General features: G+C 50.9%; 3 protein-coding genes across 4 annotated transcripts in view; 1 reads left to right on the plus strand and 2 right to left on the minus strand.

Annotated features, from left to right (window-relative positions):
- EPS8L2 (EPS8 signaling adaptor L2) overlaps window positions 1-10,919 on the minus strand; it is a 46,362-nt gene extending 35,443 nt beyond the window's left edge. The window contains exon 1 of the mRNA XM_014878830.2: window positions 10,629-10,919. The gene's annotated coding sequence lies outside the window, so the exon portion shown is untranslated. The remainder of the gene's footprint in view (window positions 1-10,628) is intronic.
- A 2,870-nt stretch (window positions 10,920-13,789) lies between these two features.
- The window catches only part of DEAF1 (DEAF1 transcription factor), a 32,410-nt gene continuing 24,209 nt past the window's right edge, over window positions 13,790-21,990 (plus strand). The window contains exon 1 of one of the 2 annotated variants that reach the window (XM_088175606.1): window positions 13,790-13,862. Coding sequence is in view for 1 of the 2 variants with exons in the window: in XM_014878893.2 (XP_014734379.2) it covers window positions 21,386-21,602 (217 nt within the window). In the remaining variant the exon portion in view is untranslated. Of the gene's footprint in view, window positions 13,863-21,331; window positions 21,603-21,990 lie in introns of those variants that run through there. The other variant, XM_014878893.2, reaches the window with a different exon arrangement.
- TMEM80 (transmembrane protein 80) lies at window positions 15,008-21,086 on the minus strand. Its single transcript, XM_014878896.2, has 5 exons — window positions 20,756-21,086; window positions 18,535-18,551; window positions 17,231-17,324; window positions 17,037-17,129; window positions 15,008-16,113 (listed from the first exon to the last, which is right to left on the minus strand). The coding sequence occupies exons 1-5, from the start codon at window positions 20,979-20,981 to the stop codon at window positions 15,908-15,910; spliced, it is 636 nt and encodes a 211-aa protein (XP_014734382.2). The 5' UTR covers window positions 20,982-21,086; the 3' UTR covers window positions 15,008-15,907.

A 21,990-nucleotide genomic window follows, 5' to 3' on the forward strand; every position in this document is an offset into this window, starting at 1 on the left:
CACTAGGTGTGGCTGTACAGGTGGGGGACAGGTTGGCCTTGCTGTTGGAGCTAATCACTCAGGTGTCTTAATTTTCCATTAAGTGATTGCTGTAATGTGTAAGTACACGGTACCCACCTCATATTTAATCCTGTGCAATCCCTACAAACCAGCCTCAGCATTCCTGCTTCCTTACCCCCAACAGGACAGGTGTAAAGCCTAACAGATGTATTTGGCAGGCAGATTCATTTTCCACAATAATTCCCAACCTTTAGCCCCAGGCAGAGCATGATCCACCTGACTATCCTTGCCTGGCTACTGTCATCCCAAACTGGGCTGAAATGCACCAAGCAAAGCTGGGGAGTGTGGCTGGTTTCTCATCCCCTCGGGAGGGGCAAGAGGGAGTCTTGTTTGTCAGTGCACTCCCCCGTGTCACTGGTTCATGAGCAAGGCAGAGCTGCTGAGATCTAAGAGCCCTTTCCACCACCTCCTCCTAAAGGAAGGGCATTTTTGGTCACTCCCTGAAATGCTGATTCACTTCCCTGGCAGAAATTCAGGCATGTAGCAGGGCAGTTGGTGTGCCAAAAGCTTTTTCTCTATCAAAGAAAAGCTGTTATTAGGCTGAGAGCCACTTTGGGGCCACGTTTAGCTTCAGTTTGTCTCCAGCAATGTCAGCTCAAAAGTCTATGGGGTTAGATGAGGATTGGTAAATATGCATGAAGTAATTATTCAATCTGAACTAAAAATCCTTCTCTGCCTATGTAGGAAGATCACAGCATCCCATCTTTCCCCAAAGAAAGGGAGAGGGCTGCAGCCCTCTGCCAATACAAGTGAGGAGCTATTCCACTCTGCTTCCAAATCTCTGCCCATAGCAATAAGGGCTTGGGGCTTGGGAAGCATCAGTAATTTTAATTTCCTGCTGTAAAACTCATCCTGGGCTTTTTGCTGGGAGGGTGGGGCAGAAGATTTAAGGGAGGAGATTCATCTCTTAAAAATTCAGTTTGATATTTAAGGCTTTTCCAGCCTTTTTAAGCTAATCATGACAACATTCATTGCTATCTCTTCCCATCCTATTTTATGCTTCCTACTCATATCCTGTCCGGGTATTTTCGGCTATTTGTAACAATTCATTTGAGCTAAAACTTGGCACATGGGAAATCAGCTCTGAGTTTCACTGCAGGAAAACAGCCTGACACCAGTTTAACCAGCTCAGTGGTAGCTCCTGGAGACGTGGTGGGGCTCAGGTCAGCTTTTGGTCTGAAAACATCATTTGAACTTTTTTAGTAGTAGTCTAATTCCTTCTGTATGTGGTATTTTCATATATATTCTCATGGTAGATAAAATCTTAAATGGAAAAAATGGTGATTTATCCTTTCCCATTCACCTCTGAAAGGCAGAAATGGGAGTTCATGCAAAGGGATTTTTACTGTCCATCACTGGTTTGTTTTACGTGCAAAATGCTGAGATTTTTGGATTTTCACAGAGTCCCTATAGTAACCACAATATTCATTGACAGTTCAAAACATCCTCTGCTTCAAAATACTCACACCCGTGAAGAATGCCCTGCTCTGTTTCTGGGGTCAGAAGACAAGCTGTACAGTCACAGGAAATCACTGGGTTGATTTCCAATGTTTGGGCTTTCAGTGAAGCTGTGGATGAGACCACAGAAGGGTTTTTCAGCCTGAACACCCAGTTACCCAGTAACCAAAACAGTCTCAGGAGAGATCATTCCAAAACCAAAATAAACCCCATTCCCTTTGCCCTTTGTTTTGTACAGAATAGAAGGATGTGTGAGGCTGGGTTTATCAAAATAATTCAAATAGCAGCTTCTAATCTTGCAGTGCAGAAATGTTTTAACAATATTGCCACAAAAAAAAAAATTAAACTCTTGCAAGGGCGAGGAGGAAAAAGCACAATTGGTCCATGCAGAGGCTGAGATGGGAGTCTGCACTGGGCTAGGAGGAACCAGACTGATTCCAGGGCTGGGAAGGGGAGAAAAGAGTTTCCAGCAGTGCCTTAAAGAGGAAAGGTTTCCCTGACCACTCTTGTGTGCCCACAGGGTCTTTGGCATGATGATTTCCAGTCCCAAAAGGCTAAAGCTGTGCAGGGCACATGAAGGACAGGGTTTCTGCTGTGGGAACCACGGCACTGTGGAGCAGGTTTGCCCAGGGAGGTTGATCTGTCTCATTCTTGGAGATTTGCAAGAACAGCAGGTGTGAACTGTGCAGCCTGTTCTGATTTCAGAGCTGACTCTGCTTGAGGTTGGGCTGGAGACCTCCTAAGGTGCCTTCTGGCCTGGACAACCCTGTAATCCTCAGAGGAGAGGGTGAAAGGAACAAGAAACCCCTTTTATGCCAGGTGGGCAAGGTGTGTGTGGAAGGATCAGGGTTGTTAGCATGCAGTGGGACCAACACAGGCCACGTGGATGCTCCTGCAGCCAAAGCGGAGCCAGGTGGTGCTTACCATGCCCTGGGGTTTAAAACCACTGAACTCTCCTTGCTGGCCTGACTGTCATTAGGGTCTGACCCTTAAATGAGCCACAGATTTATGGGTGCCCTCTAGAGCAAAGAAGGGTTGGCAGAAGCAGAGCTGTGCCTAAACATGCACACTGGAGAACCTGGTATATTCTGGGAAGGTCATTCTGAAGGGAGGGGCAGGTGGCCCTGAGAACACAGGAATACCTGTGGTTTGAGAAGGACAAAGGGCTGTTCCTGGTGCTCCTGAATCCTGCCCTGGGGGTCTACAGCTGAGCTCATGGATGCTCAGAGATGTCATGAGCTACCCAAGTGCTCCTTTAGCTTGAGTTGTCAGGACAGGATTCCAAGAGAAGGACCTGTGTGTCCATCACCCACGCAGCATCCTGGCAGCCACAGGCACCTGGCAACGGCAGATCATGTCAGAGGCAGCTCTGGGAAAATACCAGGGACTGCTGAGGATGGTGGCAGCCCAGATCTCCCCCGCAACTTTCTCCTGCTTCACATCGTCCTCCTCACCTCTGACTGTTTGCTCACCAGGTGTTGGCAGGCAGGGAGAAGGGATCAGGGAGCAGGAGTGTCTCCAGGCTCGTGCCAGGTGTGGAGCAGATGTTCTGGGACCTGTTTGGTCTAGTTTGCATATGGCTGTGGCTGCTTGGCTGGTTTCCTGGGCTGTGACTAAACTTGTACGTTTCCTTCCACTGAGCAGTCACTGAGGCCAGAGCTCCTCTCCTCCCTTCCATCCTCCCTTGGCTCAGAGGAGCCAGGGACAGTTGCCTGGATGTGGGATGGCCATCGCTTCTCCCATCACCTGCCCTCAGCTCTGCTTGGTGGCAGGCTGGGGGCACACACAGCTGCAGCACTCATGGATACCTGGAGGAGAAGCCAGCAACAGGACAGGAACACAGGAAGCCTCTCTGCAAATTCTCCCAGCCTCCAGCAATGGGAATGAAGAGCTCCTGGTACCCTTTTCCAAGCCTGAATTTCTCCAACTGCGTTTGGCCAAGCTGTGTAAACTCTGGACATCCTGAATGGCCTGTGGCAGGATGCTCCGTGCTTGGCTCTGCACAGTGTTCTCAGCCACCTCCTTTTGTTCCTGCTTCACTCACCAGCTGCTGGTTTCATGGGATCCCCTCCAGCTCTGTCAGCAGGAAGCAGCTGTTCCCTCATTCCCTGTCTCCATGCCACAGGCTGTATCACAGATCTCAAGAAGAGCAGCACCTCAGTGTCCCTCTGCCAAGCTGAAGAGCACTGGAAGATTCAGGGTTGAAGTCACAGATACAGGGGCTGTTCCTGGTTTGTTTATAAGCTCGGAGCAGACACAGCAGCAGCAAAAGATGCTTCCTTGACAAGAGATTGCTCAGGCAGCTGATGGCCAAACCACGCCTTGGGTGTTACCTGCTCGTTCTGGCAGAGACCAGCAGTGAGCACAGCTCTGGTACATTTGCTCTCAATTTATCCTGTTGAACCTGCTCCTGCCTCACTCCGTGCAGCAGCTTCTCTGACAGAGGCACAGCTTTTCTGGCTTTTTTTAAGCTACTGAAACTTTATCAACTTATTTTCCAAGCAGCAGAAACTCACAGCAAACTTGACAGTCTTGAAGTTATCCCTGAGAGCCTTTCACGCTACTTTTACACTCCTGCCCTGCACCTTCTGTTGCAAAAAAAAAAAGAGTGTGGGGGGGAAATCCAATCCAATATTTTCCCTGTGTTTTGGCTTGAATGCCAGGTTGGAATGAGCTTGTACCTGGATGCTGGACTAGAGCCTTCCTTCACCAGCTGGATTTCCTGCTATGGAAACTCTGCAGGGGCAGCTGGAGATTCCTGACTTACTCTCTTTGGGAATCATGGAAACATATAATAAATATGTAAATATGAATAGAATCAGCCCTTTGACTTCAGTGGGTCAAACTGTCATTTCCATGGCTCAGATGTACCACTCCCCAGCTGCAGTTTGGCAGGGTTTCTGTTCTCCTGAGCTGGAAAAAGAGGTGAATCAGGAATGTGCCTGCCTGCATGACCAGGTCCTAAACCCATCAGGAGATCAGCCAGAGATGCTGGTGTGCAGGTGCTTGGTGGTACAAGACTCCTTCTCCCACCAGCCTGAGGTCATGGACTCTCTTCTTATGGGGAAGTGGATCATGTCTCTTAAAGTCCATGTAACTCCAATCAGAGGATTTGTATGGGTGCAGTCTGGGATATTCTCTCCATCTCAGAAATGTACCTGTGTCACATATCACAGGATAGTGCGCAAAACCCTTTTGTGGTCAGTACCTAGACCGAGGAGCCATTCCTGCTACCTAACCTTACCTCCATACCTGCACAGGCAGGCACAGGCACAGGCCTGGGTACATGTTATTGCTCTTCCTTTTTCAAGGACTTTTGAAAGTCCCATATCTCAGCCTAGAAGCAATGCTGAGAGCACCAGGTACCGAAAACAGGACAAACTGCCTGGCTGTGTGAAAGTCAGAGTTACAGGTTAACCCGCGGGAATGGCCACAGACAAGGCCATTTGCTTCTGCCCCAGAGGAAGACATTAATATCTTCCCAGAGAAAAGAGGTTTTAATTAGTTCTCCCTTCTGCATAGAGCCCAGATCTCCTCCTCTGTCTCCTCAGCTGAACACAGCTATAATTAAGAGACAGCAGTGTCGGCAATGAGAGTAGGCTCCAGCCTATGATTTATTAAGGGATATCGTGGGTGCAATTACCTTTCTCTCTTCTCCTCTCCCTGGTGTTTTTTATGAAGTGAATTTACTGATGAAAGGATTGGCTCAGGAAAATGGACACTTCTGTGTTTATCTCAGCATTGACAGCGAAGTCACTGCTTTGCCTTCATAGAGTCACCACTGAAAGCCTCAAATCTGACTTGTCATAATGTCATAAATTGAATGGTTTGGTTGAAAAAGGTTCCATTTCCCTGTCATGGACATGGACCATGCCCTGTCCCTCCCTTTCACTATCCCAGGTTGCTCCAGGCCTTGTCTAGCCTGGCCTTGAACAGGATGGGCAAGGATGGGGCAGCCACAGCTTCTCTGCGCAGCCCGTGCCAGGGCCTCAGCACCCCCACAGGGAAGAATTTCTTCCCAATATTTAATGTAAAGCCACCCTCCTTCCGCTTAAGGCCATTCCTCCTTGTCCTATCAGTCCATGCCCTTGTGAAAAGGGCACAGTGGAGTTTGGAGGACTTGGAAGAGTTTGTGTCCACAAGTCATATTTCTGGCTGGCAGCAGTGGTGGGACGAGGATTGACCCAAAGGAATCCTGATGGTGGCAATGAGGAATGAGTGACAGATGAGGACAAGCCGTTGGCATGTCCACAGCAGTGAGGTGGGTGAGACTTGGAATTCACTTTGTATTTGCTGGTGAGGGAATCTGGAGCCACCCACGATTTTAGGAGTCAGCTCTAGTTCCAGCAGCCAACACTTGTAAGGCATGAAGAGATTCTCAGCTCCCAGATGGTTCCCACTTCTGTCCACCTTGAGTGACAGAGAAGTTAGGGGTAAACAGTCTGGGGGAGGGTGGTGTTGACTCAGCTTGATCCTTATCGCCATCCCACCAGCAGCACTATTTCACTTTCTGAATCAGCTGTGGTACCTGAACTTTGGTTTATTGCCATTTGGATGGGCTGCACTTTACCTTTGTAGAATATAAATCTGGACAGGTTGAGACTGATAAGACAGAGAAAAGAAAAAAGAATAAAGGAAGCAGGAAAGACTAAACTTAAATTCAAATTATGAAAGCTTTTGGGGGTCAGTGCCCCAACCAGAAACCAGAAATAGGAAAGAATTTGCTGTACCATTCCAAGACAGTGCTGAAAAACCTCAGCCCACAAATGTGGAGTGTTCCTGTTCCACCAGCCATGGAAAGTACTGCCTTCACCTGGGGCAAGGCTGGGTTAGAGGCCCATGAGCTGTGAAGGCTCATTTGTGCCACACCTGCCCATCACGATAGCCAAAACTGTTGCAAAATCCTATCCCATCGCCCCAAGGGTATTCAGCTCCTCCATTCCAGCTGAAATTGCTGCTAGAAGCTGTGGCAGTGTCCAGGGAAAGGAGAGGTGAATAGGTGGGCTAATGCCTCAACAGGTGAAACCCCAAGTGTGGACTGGATGGGGAATGGGCCTCTGGCACTGGAGATGAGGGTTTCTCATATGTGAGATGTGTTTGCCTGTCTTAGCAGGACAAGGAGAACCTTTGAGGGAGATGCTGGTGACAGGGGTTGATTTGGACCCTCCAGGGATGGATGGATGTAAGGGCATGGAGCATCCCAGGCAGGGTCTTGTTCCATGCCAGACAGGCTGGAGCAGCCCAGCCTCTGCCATCAGCCCCTTGCCTTGTGAGGGTCCCCTGATCCCACTGTGCCTGCAGGAACAGGCACGTCCAGACCTCACTTGGTGCTTCCAACCAAATCGGGGCCCCAGCAGCTTGTCTGGGCACTTCAGTCCCTGTCCCAGGGTAGCTGAGCAGGCAGAGCCTGTGACTCCCTGCTTCTTCCCCGGGGTTGGAAGCTTTTGTTCTGTTCCTCAGCAGATCCTCAGTGGCAGTGAGCACGTTGCAGTAACGCCCTTGGGAGCACTTGGGGAATGGGAACAAGGGCTGGGCTCTCCTGGGGAATTGCAGTTCAGGAGAATGGGAAATATCTCCAAACTGGTCCAGCTCAGCTACACACCCTTCCCTCCCTTCTTTAATTGCAATTCTTCCTAATTTTCTGGATTACCAGGAAATAAAATGCCAGGAGTTTTTTGGCTACCCCCCTGGCATTGTGCATTTCAATTTTGAAGGCAGTACTGTCGCCAGCCCAGAGAAAGGAAAACTCTCGCTGCCTTGGGAAAAGACAAACCCTCACCTATGTGCAGAGGCAGCCATGTCCTGGGAGCAGCTCTCCCTGGATCCCCTTCCTTTCTCTCTTTAACATCTAAATATTTTAGGGGTGGGTGACAGTGTATTTTTCCCTGAGCCTGATATTTCAAACCCACTGCAAGCAGACAGAGATGCTGTTCACAGCCTCCCCAATCCATGAAAATCCTTCTGCCCTGCCGCATTCTTGACTATGGTTTTGTGGGCAGATGGAGATCCAGAGCCAAACTGTGCTCTCAGGCCTCCTGGGCCTCCTTGGATTTTGTCTCCGGCATCTCTCAGGTGTTGTACAGTGCCTGGCACCATTTCTGAGGGTGCAAGGACTCTCCTACAATGCAGTCAGATGAGCAGGGAGGGTTTCTGGAGGTACCACCCTTCTCCTCCCTTGGAGTGGGAAACATGAATACCTCCTGGGCAGGCAGGTGGGTATTTTTCTGGGCACCTGCTGTGCCTTGGCCAAACAGGTGGTTCAGGAGGCCATGCTGGCAGAGCCAAGTGCTGCTGGATCTGCCAGCACTCCATGGGAGCTGCCATGCCGGGCAGAGCTGCTGGAAAAGCTCTAGCAGTGTGCAGGAGGTTATCCCTGTCACTCCAGGAAGTCTGTGGACTTTACTTGGCACTTCTGCTTGGGGGTTACTAGACTAAGCTCGAGTATTTTCCAGGACTGATTGTTTTATTGCCAATGACACCAAAGTCGCAGGCTAAAGGCCGTGCATTCCTGTTCACCCTGGAGGGAAGGGCAATGTTGCTGACTGCACTTGTGGAAAGGAGTCATGAGCCTTGATCAGCCCTGTTCAAGGACGAAAATGGTGGTTTTGAGTCTTCTTCAAAATCACAAACCTGCCTTGACCCAGCACTTCAGAAAGACCATGGCACAGAAGAGAGAATGCCACGAGTGTGACGGAAAATGCTCCAAAGCAGCACCCCCGGATCCAGCCCTCTGGGAATAATACTTCAAGAGTCCCCCACGCACTCAGGACTTATTTCATATGGATGTTTCTGAAGCCCACACAAGCCAACGCATTTGTTCTCCCTGTTTCATTCCTTTCTTTTTTGCCACAAGGACTGGAACCTCCCAAGTCCTACCATGCATTAGTGTCTCTTCTGAATCTTTCTTTTCCAGAATGATCCTGTCACCTTATGAAAAGCATTTTGTTTTCCAGCACATTCCAAGCCATTGTATCCAGGGGCAGATGCCAACAAACCTGTGGCAGGTTTGGCCCTGCAGCCATGCCCCAGCAGGGTCTTCTCTCAGGACCTACAGCCTGGTTGAGTGACCAGAGCGGAGCAAGCAGGCTGGGGTTCCTCCTGTACAACCCTTCCCTGTCTCTTCATGCCCTTGGATGAATCAGGTAGACAGCCATGACAATTTGTCACAGCCTGACAAAACGGTGGCTGCTGTGACATCACCACAGACAGCATCAGCTCTGCAATGTCTCTCACAGAATCAACGTGGTTGGAAGAGACCTTTGAGATCATCTAGTCCTACCCTCGACCCATCACACCATCCATGGGAGTTGGGCAGATGCAGACACAGGAACAATGATCTGCAGGGCTATTTCAGGCTCAGGGCTGGGCTTTGTCACTCTGACTGATGGTGAGTGGTTTGCAGTCAGCAAAGGTGGACACTAAAGGGACATTCTGCCCCTGTGATACCTATCCCGTGGCTCAGAAGATATTTCCTTCTGGTGCTGAGAAGGATCCAGGCTGCCCTTCTCTCTCATGATGTCTGTGCCCAACCTGACATCAGGGTGATAGCAGAGGGGCAGAAAGCCAAGGACTCAAAGCTTGTCTTGGCAAACTGCTCCATGGCCCCACGCAAGCAGTGTGCACACGTCACAGCTGTTCTCCAGCGTCACTCACAGCTGCTCCCTTCCCGGGACTTCACCAACAGCCAGGTCAACAATGCTGGTGCTAAACTTTTCCTCAGGTGCCCAAAAACATCCCCTGTCCCTCTAAGCTCTGTGATTATATGACAAACCCACTCTGCTCTGCTGAGTACAGTGGAGTAATCCTGCTGTAGACCACCTGGAGAGCTGAGATACAGTTGGAAGAACACCAGCTCCTTCCCAAAGGCTCAGCTGTGGAAACCAGCAGCAGGAATAACACAGGCCTGAGCGCAGTGGAACTGAGATGTAGTATTGTCCCTAACACCAGTTCAAGCCTTGGTTTTGAACATGGCCAACCAACGACCTTTACCTCTCACAGACACCTTCCCACAGTGGATCCCAAGTCCCTCTTCCCAGTCCTGTTTTAAAGGGCTTCTTGATTCAGCACTGCTGCCTGCCCTTTCCATCTGTGAAGGACTAATTTTCCTTCTTAATCAACTGAAAACTCAATTACAGAGCAAAACAGAGTCAGGAATGCGCTGTTGCCTGCGGCATCTGTGGGTGAAACCCAGCGTGGGTCCCTGCTGTATCAGCTGGGGGCTGAACCTCTGGCTGTCACTTCTTTACCTCAGAAAAAGTCTCTTTTTGGGGCACATCCCAGCCAAGTTCTGGCACTCCTGGATGAGCAACTACCAGTGTATCTGATCTCTGCTTTTGGAGCAGCCCAGCAACACAAGCGTTAACTCCCTGTTGCCCTAATTACAGCAGAGCAGTCACCGGATTTTACTACTGTGCTGTGTCACAGTTATTTCCAGTATGTGAAAATAACGTCGGTCACATCATTTGTCCCTGAGCCTTGTCCCTCAGTGGAGTTTGCACTGGCATTTTCCAGGAAAATAAGAGAAAAGGGACGGGAATGCTGTGAATGGTTAACATAGATGAAATCTCATCAGGAGGCAGAGCTGTCACGAGAGGGAACAGGGTAGCTCCGAGCTTCCCTCCGTGCTGAAATCGGGTGGCAAATCCTGCCAGGGTGAGGGGTAAGGAGAGCTCGCCCAACAAGAGCAGCAGCTCTTTGAGGGGCCTGGCGGAGAAAGGCCAGAAATTCTACACATATCCCCAAAAGAGGAAACCCTGAGGTTTGCAAACAAACAGCTGCTCAAAACTACGTCTCCAGACTTCATTAGGAGCAGAAAAAATGCCTCGTTCTGTGCCAAATGGACATTTTGCTGCCAAGAAACTGCCACCTACTGGATCTCACCCGGTGGGGAATCACCAGGACGGGAAACAAACTCAGAAAACACAATGCTGGGAAAAGTATGTTTTTTTCATATTTTTTTACTAAAACAACTGAAAACTACACTGATAGTTCTCTCAGCCACAGCCGCTCTCCAGCCATGCTCCCTCCACAGCAGAATCAGACAGACTTTTGAAGTGGATAAAAGTTGGGGAGGGGGATGAAGTTTTAGGATTTACAAAGAGGGGACTCACCGGTGCTGAGAAGCCGCTCTCGTCTCCCGGAGTTCGCTCAGCTCCCGTGAGTTCTCTCTCAGTTTTCCGTGCCTTGCTAGTTAAATCCTGCTGCCATTCTCCAGCAGTCAAGCTCCCTGTCCTCCCTGCACAGGCTGTGAGCCCGATGCCCCGAGCGCTGAAGGGGAGTGGGAGGCAGAGCCCACCCGGCACCCCGGCCTGGGGGTCTCGGTGCCGTGGGTCCCCGCTGCCCTTTCCTCCCGGTGCCGCTCGCCCCGGGTGTCTGAGAGCAGGTGACAGAGGTTCCTTGGCAGAGGAGAGAGGAGGGGAGGGATGTGGAGGCAGCGAGAGGTGGAGCTGGGACCCGGAGCAACAGGTTACTGTATAACCAGGAGCCGGTGGCCCCGGGAGCGCCGGGGGCTGCTGCAGCCTTCGCCCACTCCCCAGGCAAGGCGACCAAGAACCCAGGAGGGACGTGTTAAACTTCGGGTTTCTTGCTCCCGAGAACATTTTGTACCCAATGGGAAGGTTGAAGGTGGCGAGGGGAGGTGAGGGAGTGCTCGGAGCTCAGTTTTCCATCGCCGGTGAGGGAGGGGACGTGCAGCCCGACCGCCTCATGGGGGGAACAAGGCACCTTTTGTGCAGCCCAGGGCTCTCCTCAGCGCTGGCTCGCGGCTTGTTTTCCTCCGACATCGTCCCTGCCTGCTCTCTGTCCCGACGTCTGCGGCAAGGAAAGGTGTTGGGAGATGGAAGGGAGCAGGCAAAGCATCCTTTCTCTCACATTCCCCAAAGCAATCAGGGGTGCAGAGCAGAATCCCCTTTCGGGTACCCCCTCTGTGGCATTGTGCTCCTTGGGGTTAGGTGGCTATAGAGCCCCTCGTTTTACCCCAGCTCTTCCATGAAGTACATTATGTTTAGATGGGATATTGGGAACAAATTCTTCCCTGTGGGGATGCTGAGGCTCTGGAACAGAGAAACTGTGGCTGCCCCATCCCTGGGATTGTTCAAGACCAGGTTAGACAGGGCTTGGAACAACCTGGGATAATGGAAGGTGTCCCTGGCGGGGAAAATATCAGCTGGGTCATACTGATGTGACCATGGCAGTGTGGGATCCTTCTGGTTAGCCATTCCTCTCCCAAAACTGAGACTTTTGAGAATGTTTTATGGAAGTGCACATGTCTACAGGCCTCCCCACCATGCCCACGCTGCATGTTGAACCCCTGCCGTGTACATGTGAAGCGAGACCCCGTATCGCTGATCCTGGGGGGAAACCGCTGTAACTGTGACACTACGGAAAGAAACAAGGAAAAGCTTCCCCCTCAGGACAGCGGTCTGGGAGAAGCCCAAACTCCTTAGCTTGACATTTGCTGCATTCCCCGCTCCTGTGGGTTTCTTTGAGGAGCTTATGCCCAGCGCAGGGCCTGGCCCGGGTCCAGGCGCCGCACGGAGGAGCCGCCCCGGTGAGTTCCTGCGGGAGGAATGCGGCCGGGTGAGCCGGGCGGGCAGGGGGAGAGCAGCTCCCTGCCTGACAGCCGGGATTTCGGCAGCTCGGCTTTGGCAGGACCACGACCTCTCCTGCTACGGGAGAGCACGAACCGATACTCGGTGTGACACTCCCACCCAGTGCCCCATCATCCTCCTCGCCAGGATCCCAGGGGATATATTGTGAAAACACGGCCAGCGCTAGGAAAAGCAGGATTTAGGGAATGCCTGCCGTACCGGGCAAGAGAAGGGATATCAGTCCAACACAAGGAAAATGCAGTGGGAATGTCAGCTGTGCTGAAGCCTGGTGAGCCTCAAGAGCTGGGAAGTTTTGTGCAGGAGATCCCCACTCCCTGAAATGCATCATTGGGGTATTTCAGGAGGACTGCTCGGCTGGGCTGACTTTCCTGGGATGCAAACAGGGAGTTGACAGGATGATGTTTTAAGGCACTGCTTCCTATCCAGCTCCACGTTCACAATGAAGACAGAGCTACTGTGTGCTGCTGTGCCCCACAGCAAATCTCTTAACTGCTCTGCAGAGGCAGCAACTTTTCCTCTGGGCAGGGAAGAAAACCACAGCAGAGCTTATTACACCTTCCCTGCTGTCCCGCCTGACAGCTGGTGCCGATGGGGGTGGGCCAGAGGCAACCAGAGAATCATGGAATGGTTTGGCAGGAGGGAATCACCCTGTGGTATGGTGGTGGTTCCTGGCGTGGCTCCCAGGTGTGGAACCAGTTGAGTGCATATCCTTGGCCTCCCTCCTTCACTGGAGCACCAGGCCACTCCAGAGGGACATCATAAAGTCATGGACCCATAATACCCTATCTCCCAGTATCTCCAGTTTGGAAATCCCAGGAGGCTGACTTGCCTCTTGGGATCAGCCTTTTAAATCAGGTTGGCGGCAGACACCTCTGTGATGGCTCGAGAACAAAGACTTGTCAAGTAAACACCACCCAAACCCAGCTCCTCAAAATATGTGTTCCTCTAAATTTTTAATGCTGTTTGCATCCAACTTGCTTGTCCTGTTTCAGAAGGGCTGGGCCTTGTAATTAAAAGCTCCAGCAATCGTATGTCTGGCAAATGTCATCAATGGCTTTGCTATGTGTGCCCTGCTTCTCCAAGCAGTGGGAACGGTTTGGAAAGGAGCTCCTGGTTAGGGAAACTCTCTGAAGCTGATTCACTTTGGGTCTTTGTACCAGCTTGGCATCGAGAGATGCCACCATGGAATCAGAGACACCAACACAATGAGAATTCTCATTGAAAACCTGGAAATACTTGGGATGAAGGAGTTATCTGAAGCTTCCAGGCTTCATCTTTCATCACAGAGCATAGGGCTGTCAGCAGCAGCAGTAGCCCATGAAAGAGTTCATGGACAATTTTATCTAGAATTGGAAAACAGAAACCAGAGCTGTCCTGCCCTTATGAGAATGCAAGTCCAGGTTGGTGCCAGTGACCCTGGCAGGCCCTGACAGCCAGCCAGGGCTATGAGCAGTTGCAGCCATCAGGCCCTGCTCTGAAACAAGCCCAAAAATCCATGTTTGTTATCCTATGTGCATATTTACCCCATGCCTCACTATCACCAAGTATTGGCACTCTCTGCTGATCCTTGTTTTTCACCTGGGTGATGGGAAGGAAGAAAATGGTTAATCGTGTTTTATAATGAATATTTTGTGTTTATTTTGTTTGCAGTGATCACCCCAAGAAGGTGAAGCACAGGGACTGAGGCTCAACATTAACCTGTGTGACCCTGTTTGCTGTATCACCTGCATTCAGGTAAAAATTCTACTTTGCAATATTCCCTTTAGAACCTGTCAGTTGTTCTGTGGGCAGAGCATTGTGTAAGGCAGGTGCAAACACCAGGAAAAGTTTGTGGGGTTTTTGTGCCCATCCAGGAAGAGTTTTGCTTGTGTGCTTTGATCGTTACTGGGGCAGGGACAGCTCGGTATGTTGGTCACTCCTTGGAACAAGCACATTCCATCAAGCCGAGCAAAATAGAGAGGACAAATAGGTGGGGGCTTTATTCAGGCAGATTAAGCACATAAACATTTGCTCGTTCAGTTTCCTGGGTGTTCCTTAGCCCCAGTTCTGCTGCTGTGACGTTTCTGTGGGAGCAGCAAAGGGCCAGCTGTGCCCTGGCTTAGGGGGCACCCCCTGTCCAAGGGGATTTGTGCCACTGGGTCACTCTGACCGTGACTGTCAGGTGGTGTAATGTGGACAGACCTTGCTGTTACCTGGTCTGGGAGTAGAAAGGTTGGGGTTGGAAAGGACTTTAAAGCTCATCTCCTTCCAGCCCCCTGCCAAGGGCAGGGATACCTTCCACTACACCACACTGTTGCAAGCCCCATTCAGCCTGGCCTTGGACACTTCCAGGGATCCAGGTACAGCCACAGCATCTCTGGGCAAACCTGTGCCAGGGTCTCAGCACCCTCTGAGTCACAAATTTCTTGCTAATATCTCACCCAAACCAGTTCTCTTTTGGCTTGACAGCACTCCCCCAGGTCCTGTCACAACATGCCCTTGCGAAAGGTCCCACTCCAGCCTTCTTGTAAGCCCCCTTTAGGTACTGGAATCCTTAAGGTTGGAAAAGCCCTCTATGATGATCAAGTCCAACCACTGAATGACTGAGAGATGCAACTGGGCCCTTCCACAGAACTTCTGTGTCTTTTGTCCCCTTCTACCCCCACCAGAAAGCAAAGAGCAGCGTGACTGAGATGCCACAGGCCTGCACCCCACAATTTTCAGCCCCTGGTGAATGAAAATTAGCTCTAACCTTCTCAGGGCAGGAGAAGGGCTACACACAGCAGCAGGATCAGGATCAGAAGAGGCTTTCACAAACATCCAGGCTTGCCACTGTCTTCCTTTGGGTGACTTAGCTGGAGCCCAAGATCTGAACAAGATGCTCTGCATTTCAAACACTCTTTAGATCTAAACCATTGTTTATTTGAATGAATAAATAAATACAAAAATAGGAAATTCTGAATAGAAAATAGCTTCTTCAAAAACCCAGGAACTCCTGAAGCTTTCCATTAACACGTATTTTTGAGACAGTAAAAAACTCTGCACTTGCAGCAGTTAAAAGTTAAAAGACAGGCTTGAATGTAGTAATTTTTGCAAAATAGTAGAAATAAGCAAATTTAACACCAAATAGAAATAAAACTGCCAACATTCTGTTGGACTTTTAAACAGGACAGAAGGGAGAATGAATGGTGAATGGTTTTGTTCATTCTAAAGCCATCCTGTTTAAGCAAACATCCCCTCACGTAGTGTGTAAGAACTGGCTGCCAAACCTTATGGCTTTGCTCTCCAGGTATGCACAAAACCCAGTTCCACTCTCTCCCACTGGAATACATCAGGTTCTGCCCTACTAAAGTCAGGGAAATTACCACTGAGGTCTGGAAACACAAATGAGAGCAGCAGAGCAGCTGTGCCCTCGAACACGGACGTGTGCGTGGCAAGGCACGAGTGAGCCCTGGCCTGATTCATTTCTGTGTCACTTGGGCTGCGTGTTGCTGCTGTGCCATGAAAACTCCCACCATGCCAGCAGCACTGGCTCCTGTCCTGTGTTGGGAATGGATATTTAGTACTTACCCCTGATGAATGCCAGTGTTGGGTGTTTAGCAATTCATCCCTTGCCTTTGCCCATAAATAAGCCAATGGTGGACAGCATCACACAGCTCCTGGGCAGGACATTTATGTCCCCAAAATTTAAACAGAGAGAAGCTTTACAGGGTTTTTATACAAAGGATTTCAATAGTGGAAATGAAGCCTCACTCTTTCATAGAAGGAATGCGTGGCAGACATGGGGGAAGGGGCTGGGCTCAGCTGACAAAGGCAGCAATGGCTGTGACCTTGAGCCCCGACTCGAGCCCATAGGCCGAGAGCAGCACTGCATTGAGGAGCACATCAGCCCACAGCACGTAGGTCTGCCACAGCAGCAGGTACACACACAGCACCACGCTGCCCACCGTGAGCCCCAGGCTCAGCCCCAGCGGCGCCTCTGCTTCTGTCAGGTTACCCTTGAAACCTGCAAGGAAACAGAAACCAAAAGTCCCATTTGTTCTGACAACAGCTCAAGCTGTAACTCGAGAATATTCTTGCTCAAACAAGACCCTGGTTCAGACTTGCTCTTACTGAGTCCTAAAAAAGCTCAAAATACATTGAAATACCAGCCTGAATCAAGGCTCTGCCAGCAAACAACAAGCCTAACACCAATGGACAATCCATTTCAAAACAGGAAAACTAACCAAACTTAATCTATATAAGTTCATCAGTTGATAGTCAGAGCCAGGACACCTCTTCTTACCACAGAGAATCACTTCTGAAGCTGCATCCTTCTGAGCACTCAGCTTCAACCATCAAACTCTTCCTGAGTCCCCCAGCCCTACACTCAATACGGTGAGTGACCTCAGTGCACTCCTGGAGTCCAATCCTCATTTTCAAGTCTTATTCCCTGCTGATCTATTCCTGTCATTGTGCAGAAGCTGTCCTTCTCTCTTCCTTGCAGCTTATTTTCCAAGCCCAGCTCAGTAGATTTGGGTGTTTAACTACATTAGAATTGAAACCCACTTCTTTATTCATGGATCAGGCTCCAAGTAAATACATAAAGAGTTTTAAGGCAGTGGAGTAACTCCAACCCTGAAGCCACTCAGATTGATTCAAGGGCCTCACCCTGCATAAATGTCTTGGGAATATTGAGCAGATTTTACTAGTGATTTGGATTTTTTTAAAAACTGGACTTGAAGAAGTTTTAGCAAGCTCTGGACAAGGTCAGGAGGCCCTTCCCATCCTTCTGTCTTAGTGAAAGGAAGGTGTTGGTGCTTGCAGGTGTCCCCAGGAGTGAAAGGAAAGGTGTAGGGGTCTCCAAATATCTGCTCAACTGACAGACTCCATTTCCAAATGATTCATGTTTACAGATTACATTCCAGTTGCACTGATAACATGACCTACCCAAGTACAATCGAGGCACTTCCAGAATGCCCATAAGAAAAAGCACGGCAAGATCAGGAGCCAAAAGATCATCTGGATAACTGAAAACTTGACCTGGAGAATAAACCAGAGTAAATAAAGCAGGAAAACACAGCAGGACAAAACCCAGCTGTGCATCAGCACAGCCTGCTCTGGGGACAATACCTGCAACTTACTTTTGTAAATAATCATTGCAAGAGTTGCCAAGAAGTAGAAGATGTAATAAATCCCATTTACATAAAGCAGGATCTGTAAGGGAAGCGATGACAGCTGAGAACTGTTGTTAAGGATTTCTCATAGCAATGAGGTGGGATCTATTCCATAAAATCACCATTTCCCAGTAAAGCCCAAAATACACTGCACTCCCTCTTTATACTGAATGGTCCAGCTATGCCTGGCCTGTGGGGAGGGTTCAGGAAGGAACTAGAGGCTGTGAACACCACAGGCTGGGATAAAAGCTTGCTGTTTCAGGCTTGGCTTTAGTTCCTTTTTTAAGGAATCTTATTTGGTCTGTAGTGGGGCATCCATTAGCCTGAGGAAGTGGGGGGATGCATGTGTACATTGCCCCAGACTACTTCTACACTTCTTAATCAGCCTCAAGGAAGTTGACACAGAGTTGGCAAACTCCATTAAACTTGTGTTTGGAGAAAGGTGGCTCTGTGCAGCAGCCAGGCCTTGTTTCTGCCCACAGCATGGAAACACTGTGCTCCATACCTGTCTGAGCTCAGCTTTGAGATGCAAATTCCTAAGAAACAGCCTTAATTCACTCCCCTCTCTCCCCCACCCCTTTTCAAATCCTAGGAATATCTCCAAGCAGGGATTTCATCCCAGGCATCTTTTACAGGAACTGCCCATCCCGTTTCTAAACCCACCCACACACCATGGAGGGATTCCAGTTCCCAGAGCAGCTCATTTTATTAACACAGAACCAGGTTTTGGGGTTTTTCCAGTTGAAGGAAGGTGGAGCAAAAAATTACTAGATAGGTTCTAAGCATGGAAATCTCTACAGCCAAGGGTGTCTCCTCCCAAGGAGGTTACTTGGATCTTGGCAGGAGTAAAGGTGGGGTGACTTACCATAAGAGAGGAGGAAGTTACTGCTAAGAGCTGCTTTTACTACCCCTTGTCAGCTGTGTCAGCCGTCTGTGAACTGCGATGCAGGGGAGTGGATCCAACAGTTCATAAATCCAATTTTTAACCTCCTTTCCTAAGAAAATGAGTTAAGTCATGACTGCAGGGGGGCTAAAGGGGTTTCTGCAGGAGCAGAAGCTCATCAGGGGCAAATCCTAGCTAAACCTGCACAAAACATCTTCCCTTGGAAGCAATGTGTTCCCAGTTGGGCTTCCTGTGGATAACACTGACAGAAAATTCAGGAGCACAGACCCAGCACTGTGCAGAATTACTGGGCAGAAGGCAGGAATCCACTTGAGGCAGTCTTCTCCAGGATTCTCACACGGAGGGAGCAGTGGTACAGAAAGGATACAATCTCTGATGTTCTTCCTTTCCATGGAGAAGGAGAAAATAAAGAGGAAAAAAATAAGTGAAAATGCAGAAACATTCTAACCATGGTATCCAAATTCTGTGAGGAATCTCTTTTTTCATCTCCCAGGAACATTTACGGTTTTTCAGATCGTGGACATCAGGTTCTAAAAATAAGCTTTTCAACTAGATGGAGCCTCAAATAATTTGGGGAAAATCCCTACTGGGAAAAGCCACTTTCAGTGAGGAACTTTAGGCTCTTTCAAAGCCTGAAGGAGTGCACAGGCATTATGCAGAACTTGTTCATCCTGTCCCTTCCTAGCAGATGACACTTCATCCCCTCTAACTATGCAGGAAGAAGGTGAATACAGGATCCATTTGCTTGTAAATTGTGAGAAAGTTTGTGGAGAGCACAGGGCTCCTGGGTTCCTCTAAATACCATCTCTCCAAACCAGTTCCCTTCACAAAGTCGTTCCACATCCAACATCAGTGTGTTCTGATAGCCCACAGAAATCACACCAAGGATTTCCAATGATCCAACCAACACATTTCACTTTCTTCCTCATAATTTTCTGCAAAAATCACATAAAATTCCCGTGCAACTTGATGGCACTGGCCTACTAAAGCACCTCTTGAGTTCCTCATTAATATTCCCAGCCTCTCTCAGACACATGAGGAGTTGAGATTTCTGTTCTAGGAAGAGTAAAAATTGTGAAAAGCCATTTCATCTGTCTCCTCAGGGACAGCTCATCATTGCCATGCCACCATCCTCATTCCTGAAGTCAATGTCCTCTTATACATTTAGGCCCAAATTAATTTCCCTAACTACAGGCAGCTTATTAAGGTATCCAGCTTGGGAAGACAGTGGGAACAGCACATGATTTTAGGTGATTCATGTGTCCATGATCTGAAATGTCTCCTGGACCTGATCTCAGCTCTCTGTACACGGACTGGGGGCTCCCAACACTCGTCCTATCACTTAGGAGTGACAGGACAAGGAGAAATGGCTTCGATATTGGGAAGAAATTCTTCCCTGTAGGCATGCTGAGGCCCTGGCACAGCTTTCCCAGGGAAGCTGAGGCTGCCCCATCCCTGGAAGTGTCCAAGGCCAGGCTGGACAGGCTGGAGCAACCCGGGATAGTGGAAAGTGTCCCTGGCTATGGCAGGGGGTGGCACTGAATGAGCTTCAAGGTCTCTTCCAACCCAAATCATTCCATGATTCCATGATTCCATGTTCATTCAATATCCAAAACTGCAGCTACACCACTGATGCTGAATTGTATGATAATCGGTCATGGAATTCCCACAGGGAACTCCAAGGAAATTCCCTCAGGGCAGTTCCCCAACTTTGAGCTCTTCTTTCCTGAATCCTTTCCTAGGAGAGGGCAGTGAGCCCTCCTGCAGTTGTTCCAGGCCGGGATGGCAGCCACTGTTCCTGAGGATGTGCTGCCTCCCTCAGAGCGACCGGGACATTTCACAGGGATAAACCCTGGAATCCCACAGCACACCCAGCACAGCGACTCTGAGTCAAGAGGGATTGTTAAACTGCCCAAATATATATAATTTCAGTGTTTATATATCCAGGTTGGTGCTGATTTTAGAGTGAGTAACACTGAGGATGGGGATTTGAGGTGGAACATGGCCCATTTCCAACAAAATAGTTTAATTTTTAACATAAAACTGTATTAAAGGCAGTAGCTATGGTTAACATCACCCAGAGCACCTCATTGCACAGATTTGGGATTAGGACTTTTTTTTTTTTACGAGTTCGGCAAGAATTTTCTAAGCCACCTTTATCTACCCAGGGCAGAAATTTACACTTTTGGGAGAAAACTTTGACCTCTGTGAAGGATCTGTAAATTAATAATTTTGACGACACTAAGGATGAATTTTTTTGCCCTTTGAGTCCCAGCAGTTACTAAATTGAAGCAAAGATCTGGATTTTCATGGGGTGTCTCGGCCTCAGGAAAGCCTCTTTCCCGGGATCAAGGTGCTCCTCAGCCCGCACATGCGCCAAGCCCCTGCTCACGGCGCCGCCCCAATTTGCCTCAGCGTGTCGGGATTGTCGCGATATGCCAACGGGGCTGGGCTCGACCTCAGCCCCGCCTCACTCTAGTCGTGTCCCCCCGCGAGAAGCCACCTCTAGCACGGTGGGCAACATCCTTCCCGGTGCCCCGGAAAGGGCTGTCATGTCGCTGTCGTGTTGCTATCGCGACACCGCTCACCTCGGCTCGGCATCGCCATCTTGACGCCCCGCCCCACCCGCCGCTCCTCCGCCGTCCCGGCAGCCCGCGCGGGGCCACCCGCCCCGCCCACCCGCCTTCGGGCGCGATCGGAGCGTTCGGCCCGGTTCGGTCGCTTTCGGGCGGATTCGGGCGCTGCCCGTTCGGGCGTCTCCGTTCGGGCCGGCGAGCGGAGCTCGGGTGCGATCGGAGAGGACTCGGCACACATCGGCGTTCCTCGCTACCGCCTTCGGCAGATATCGGAAACGGCTCGAACGCGCTCGGGACTCTTCGCCTCGCCGGGCCGCACGGCTCGGGGACTCGGCCGCGTTCGGGCGGGCTCGGGTCTCACCCGATCCGTCAGGTACCGCTTCGGGCCGCGCCGCGCGAACTCGGCCGCGCCCCATTGGCCAGCCGCCAGGGAGCGCGCGCGCCGGCCGCCTTCGCGCGGGGCCCGAGCGGCTCGGGCCGCTTCGGGCCTCATCGGAAATCGGTCGGAAGGCCCCGAACACGCTCGTCAGCGCTCGGGCAGGCTCGGTGCCGCTCGGCTCGCCGGCCCCCCCGCCCGCAGGACCCCCCTCAGGCGCGCCCGGGGGGGTGGCGGGGCGGGCTCGGCCACCCCCGGCCCCGCGCATGGAGCACAGCGACGGCGACCCGGCCGCCGGACAGCTCGGCTTGCCCGCGGGACCCGGGCAGCAGCAGCAGCCGCCGCAGGCAGCGGAGGGGGAGGCGGAGCCCGAGGAGGAGGAGGAGGCTGTAACGGTGATGGCGGCAGACGCCGAGCACATCGAGATGGGAGCCCCGCCAATGCCAAGCGCCGACGAGGCCGCCGCCGCCGCTGCCTTCGCAGGTCAGGGCGGGCAGCGCTCCCTCAGCCCGCCCGGGGCTTCCCCAGCCCGGGCTCCGGCCCCGAGGCTCGGGCTGGGACAGCGAGCTCCCTCAGGGAGCGCTCCCACCCCCTCACCGAATCCCACACTCCGCCCCTTCACACTCAGTAAAGAGCGGGAGCCGCCCGTGCACCTGAGCCACGGCCCCGTGTCCCTATAACCGAGCGGCCCGAGTCACGCAGCACGGTCGAGCTGCGGTGCTACGAAGTCCAGAGCCCATCGCCCGCCCGATGTCTCCGCCAGAGCGCCTGTTGTTCTTTCACCCTCACCCCACGTGGAAACCCAGAGAATTGAGCCAAGCAGGGCTCTGCACACCACAGAAACGCTGGCTGTACGTTTGGGCAGTTCTTA

This window comes from Sturnus vulgaris, chromosome 18 (assembly GCF_052056855.1).
Source record: "Sturnus vulgaris isolate bStuVul1 chromosome 18, bStuVul1.hap1, whole genome shotgun sequence".
In the NCBI taxonomy this organism is placed as follows: Eukaryota; Metazoa; Chordata; class Aves; order Passeriformes; family Sturnidae; genus Sturnus; species Sturnus vulgaris.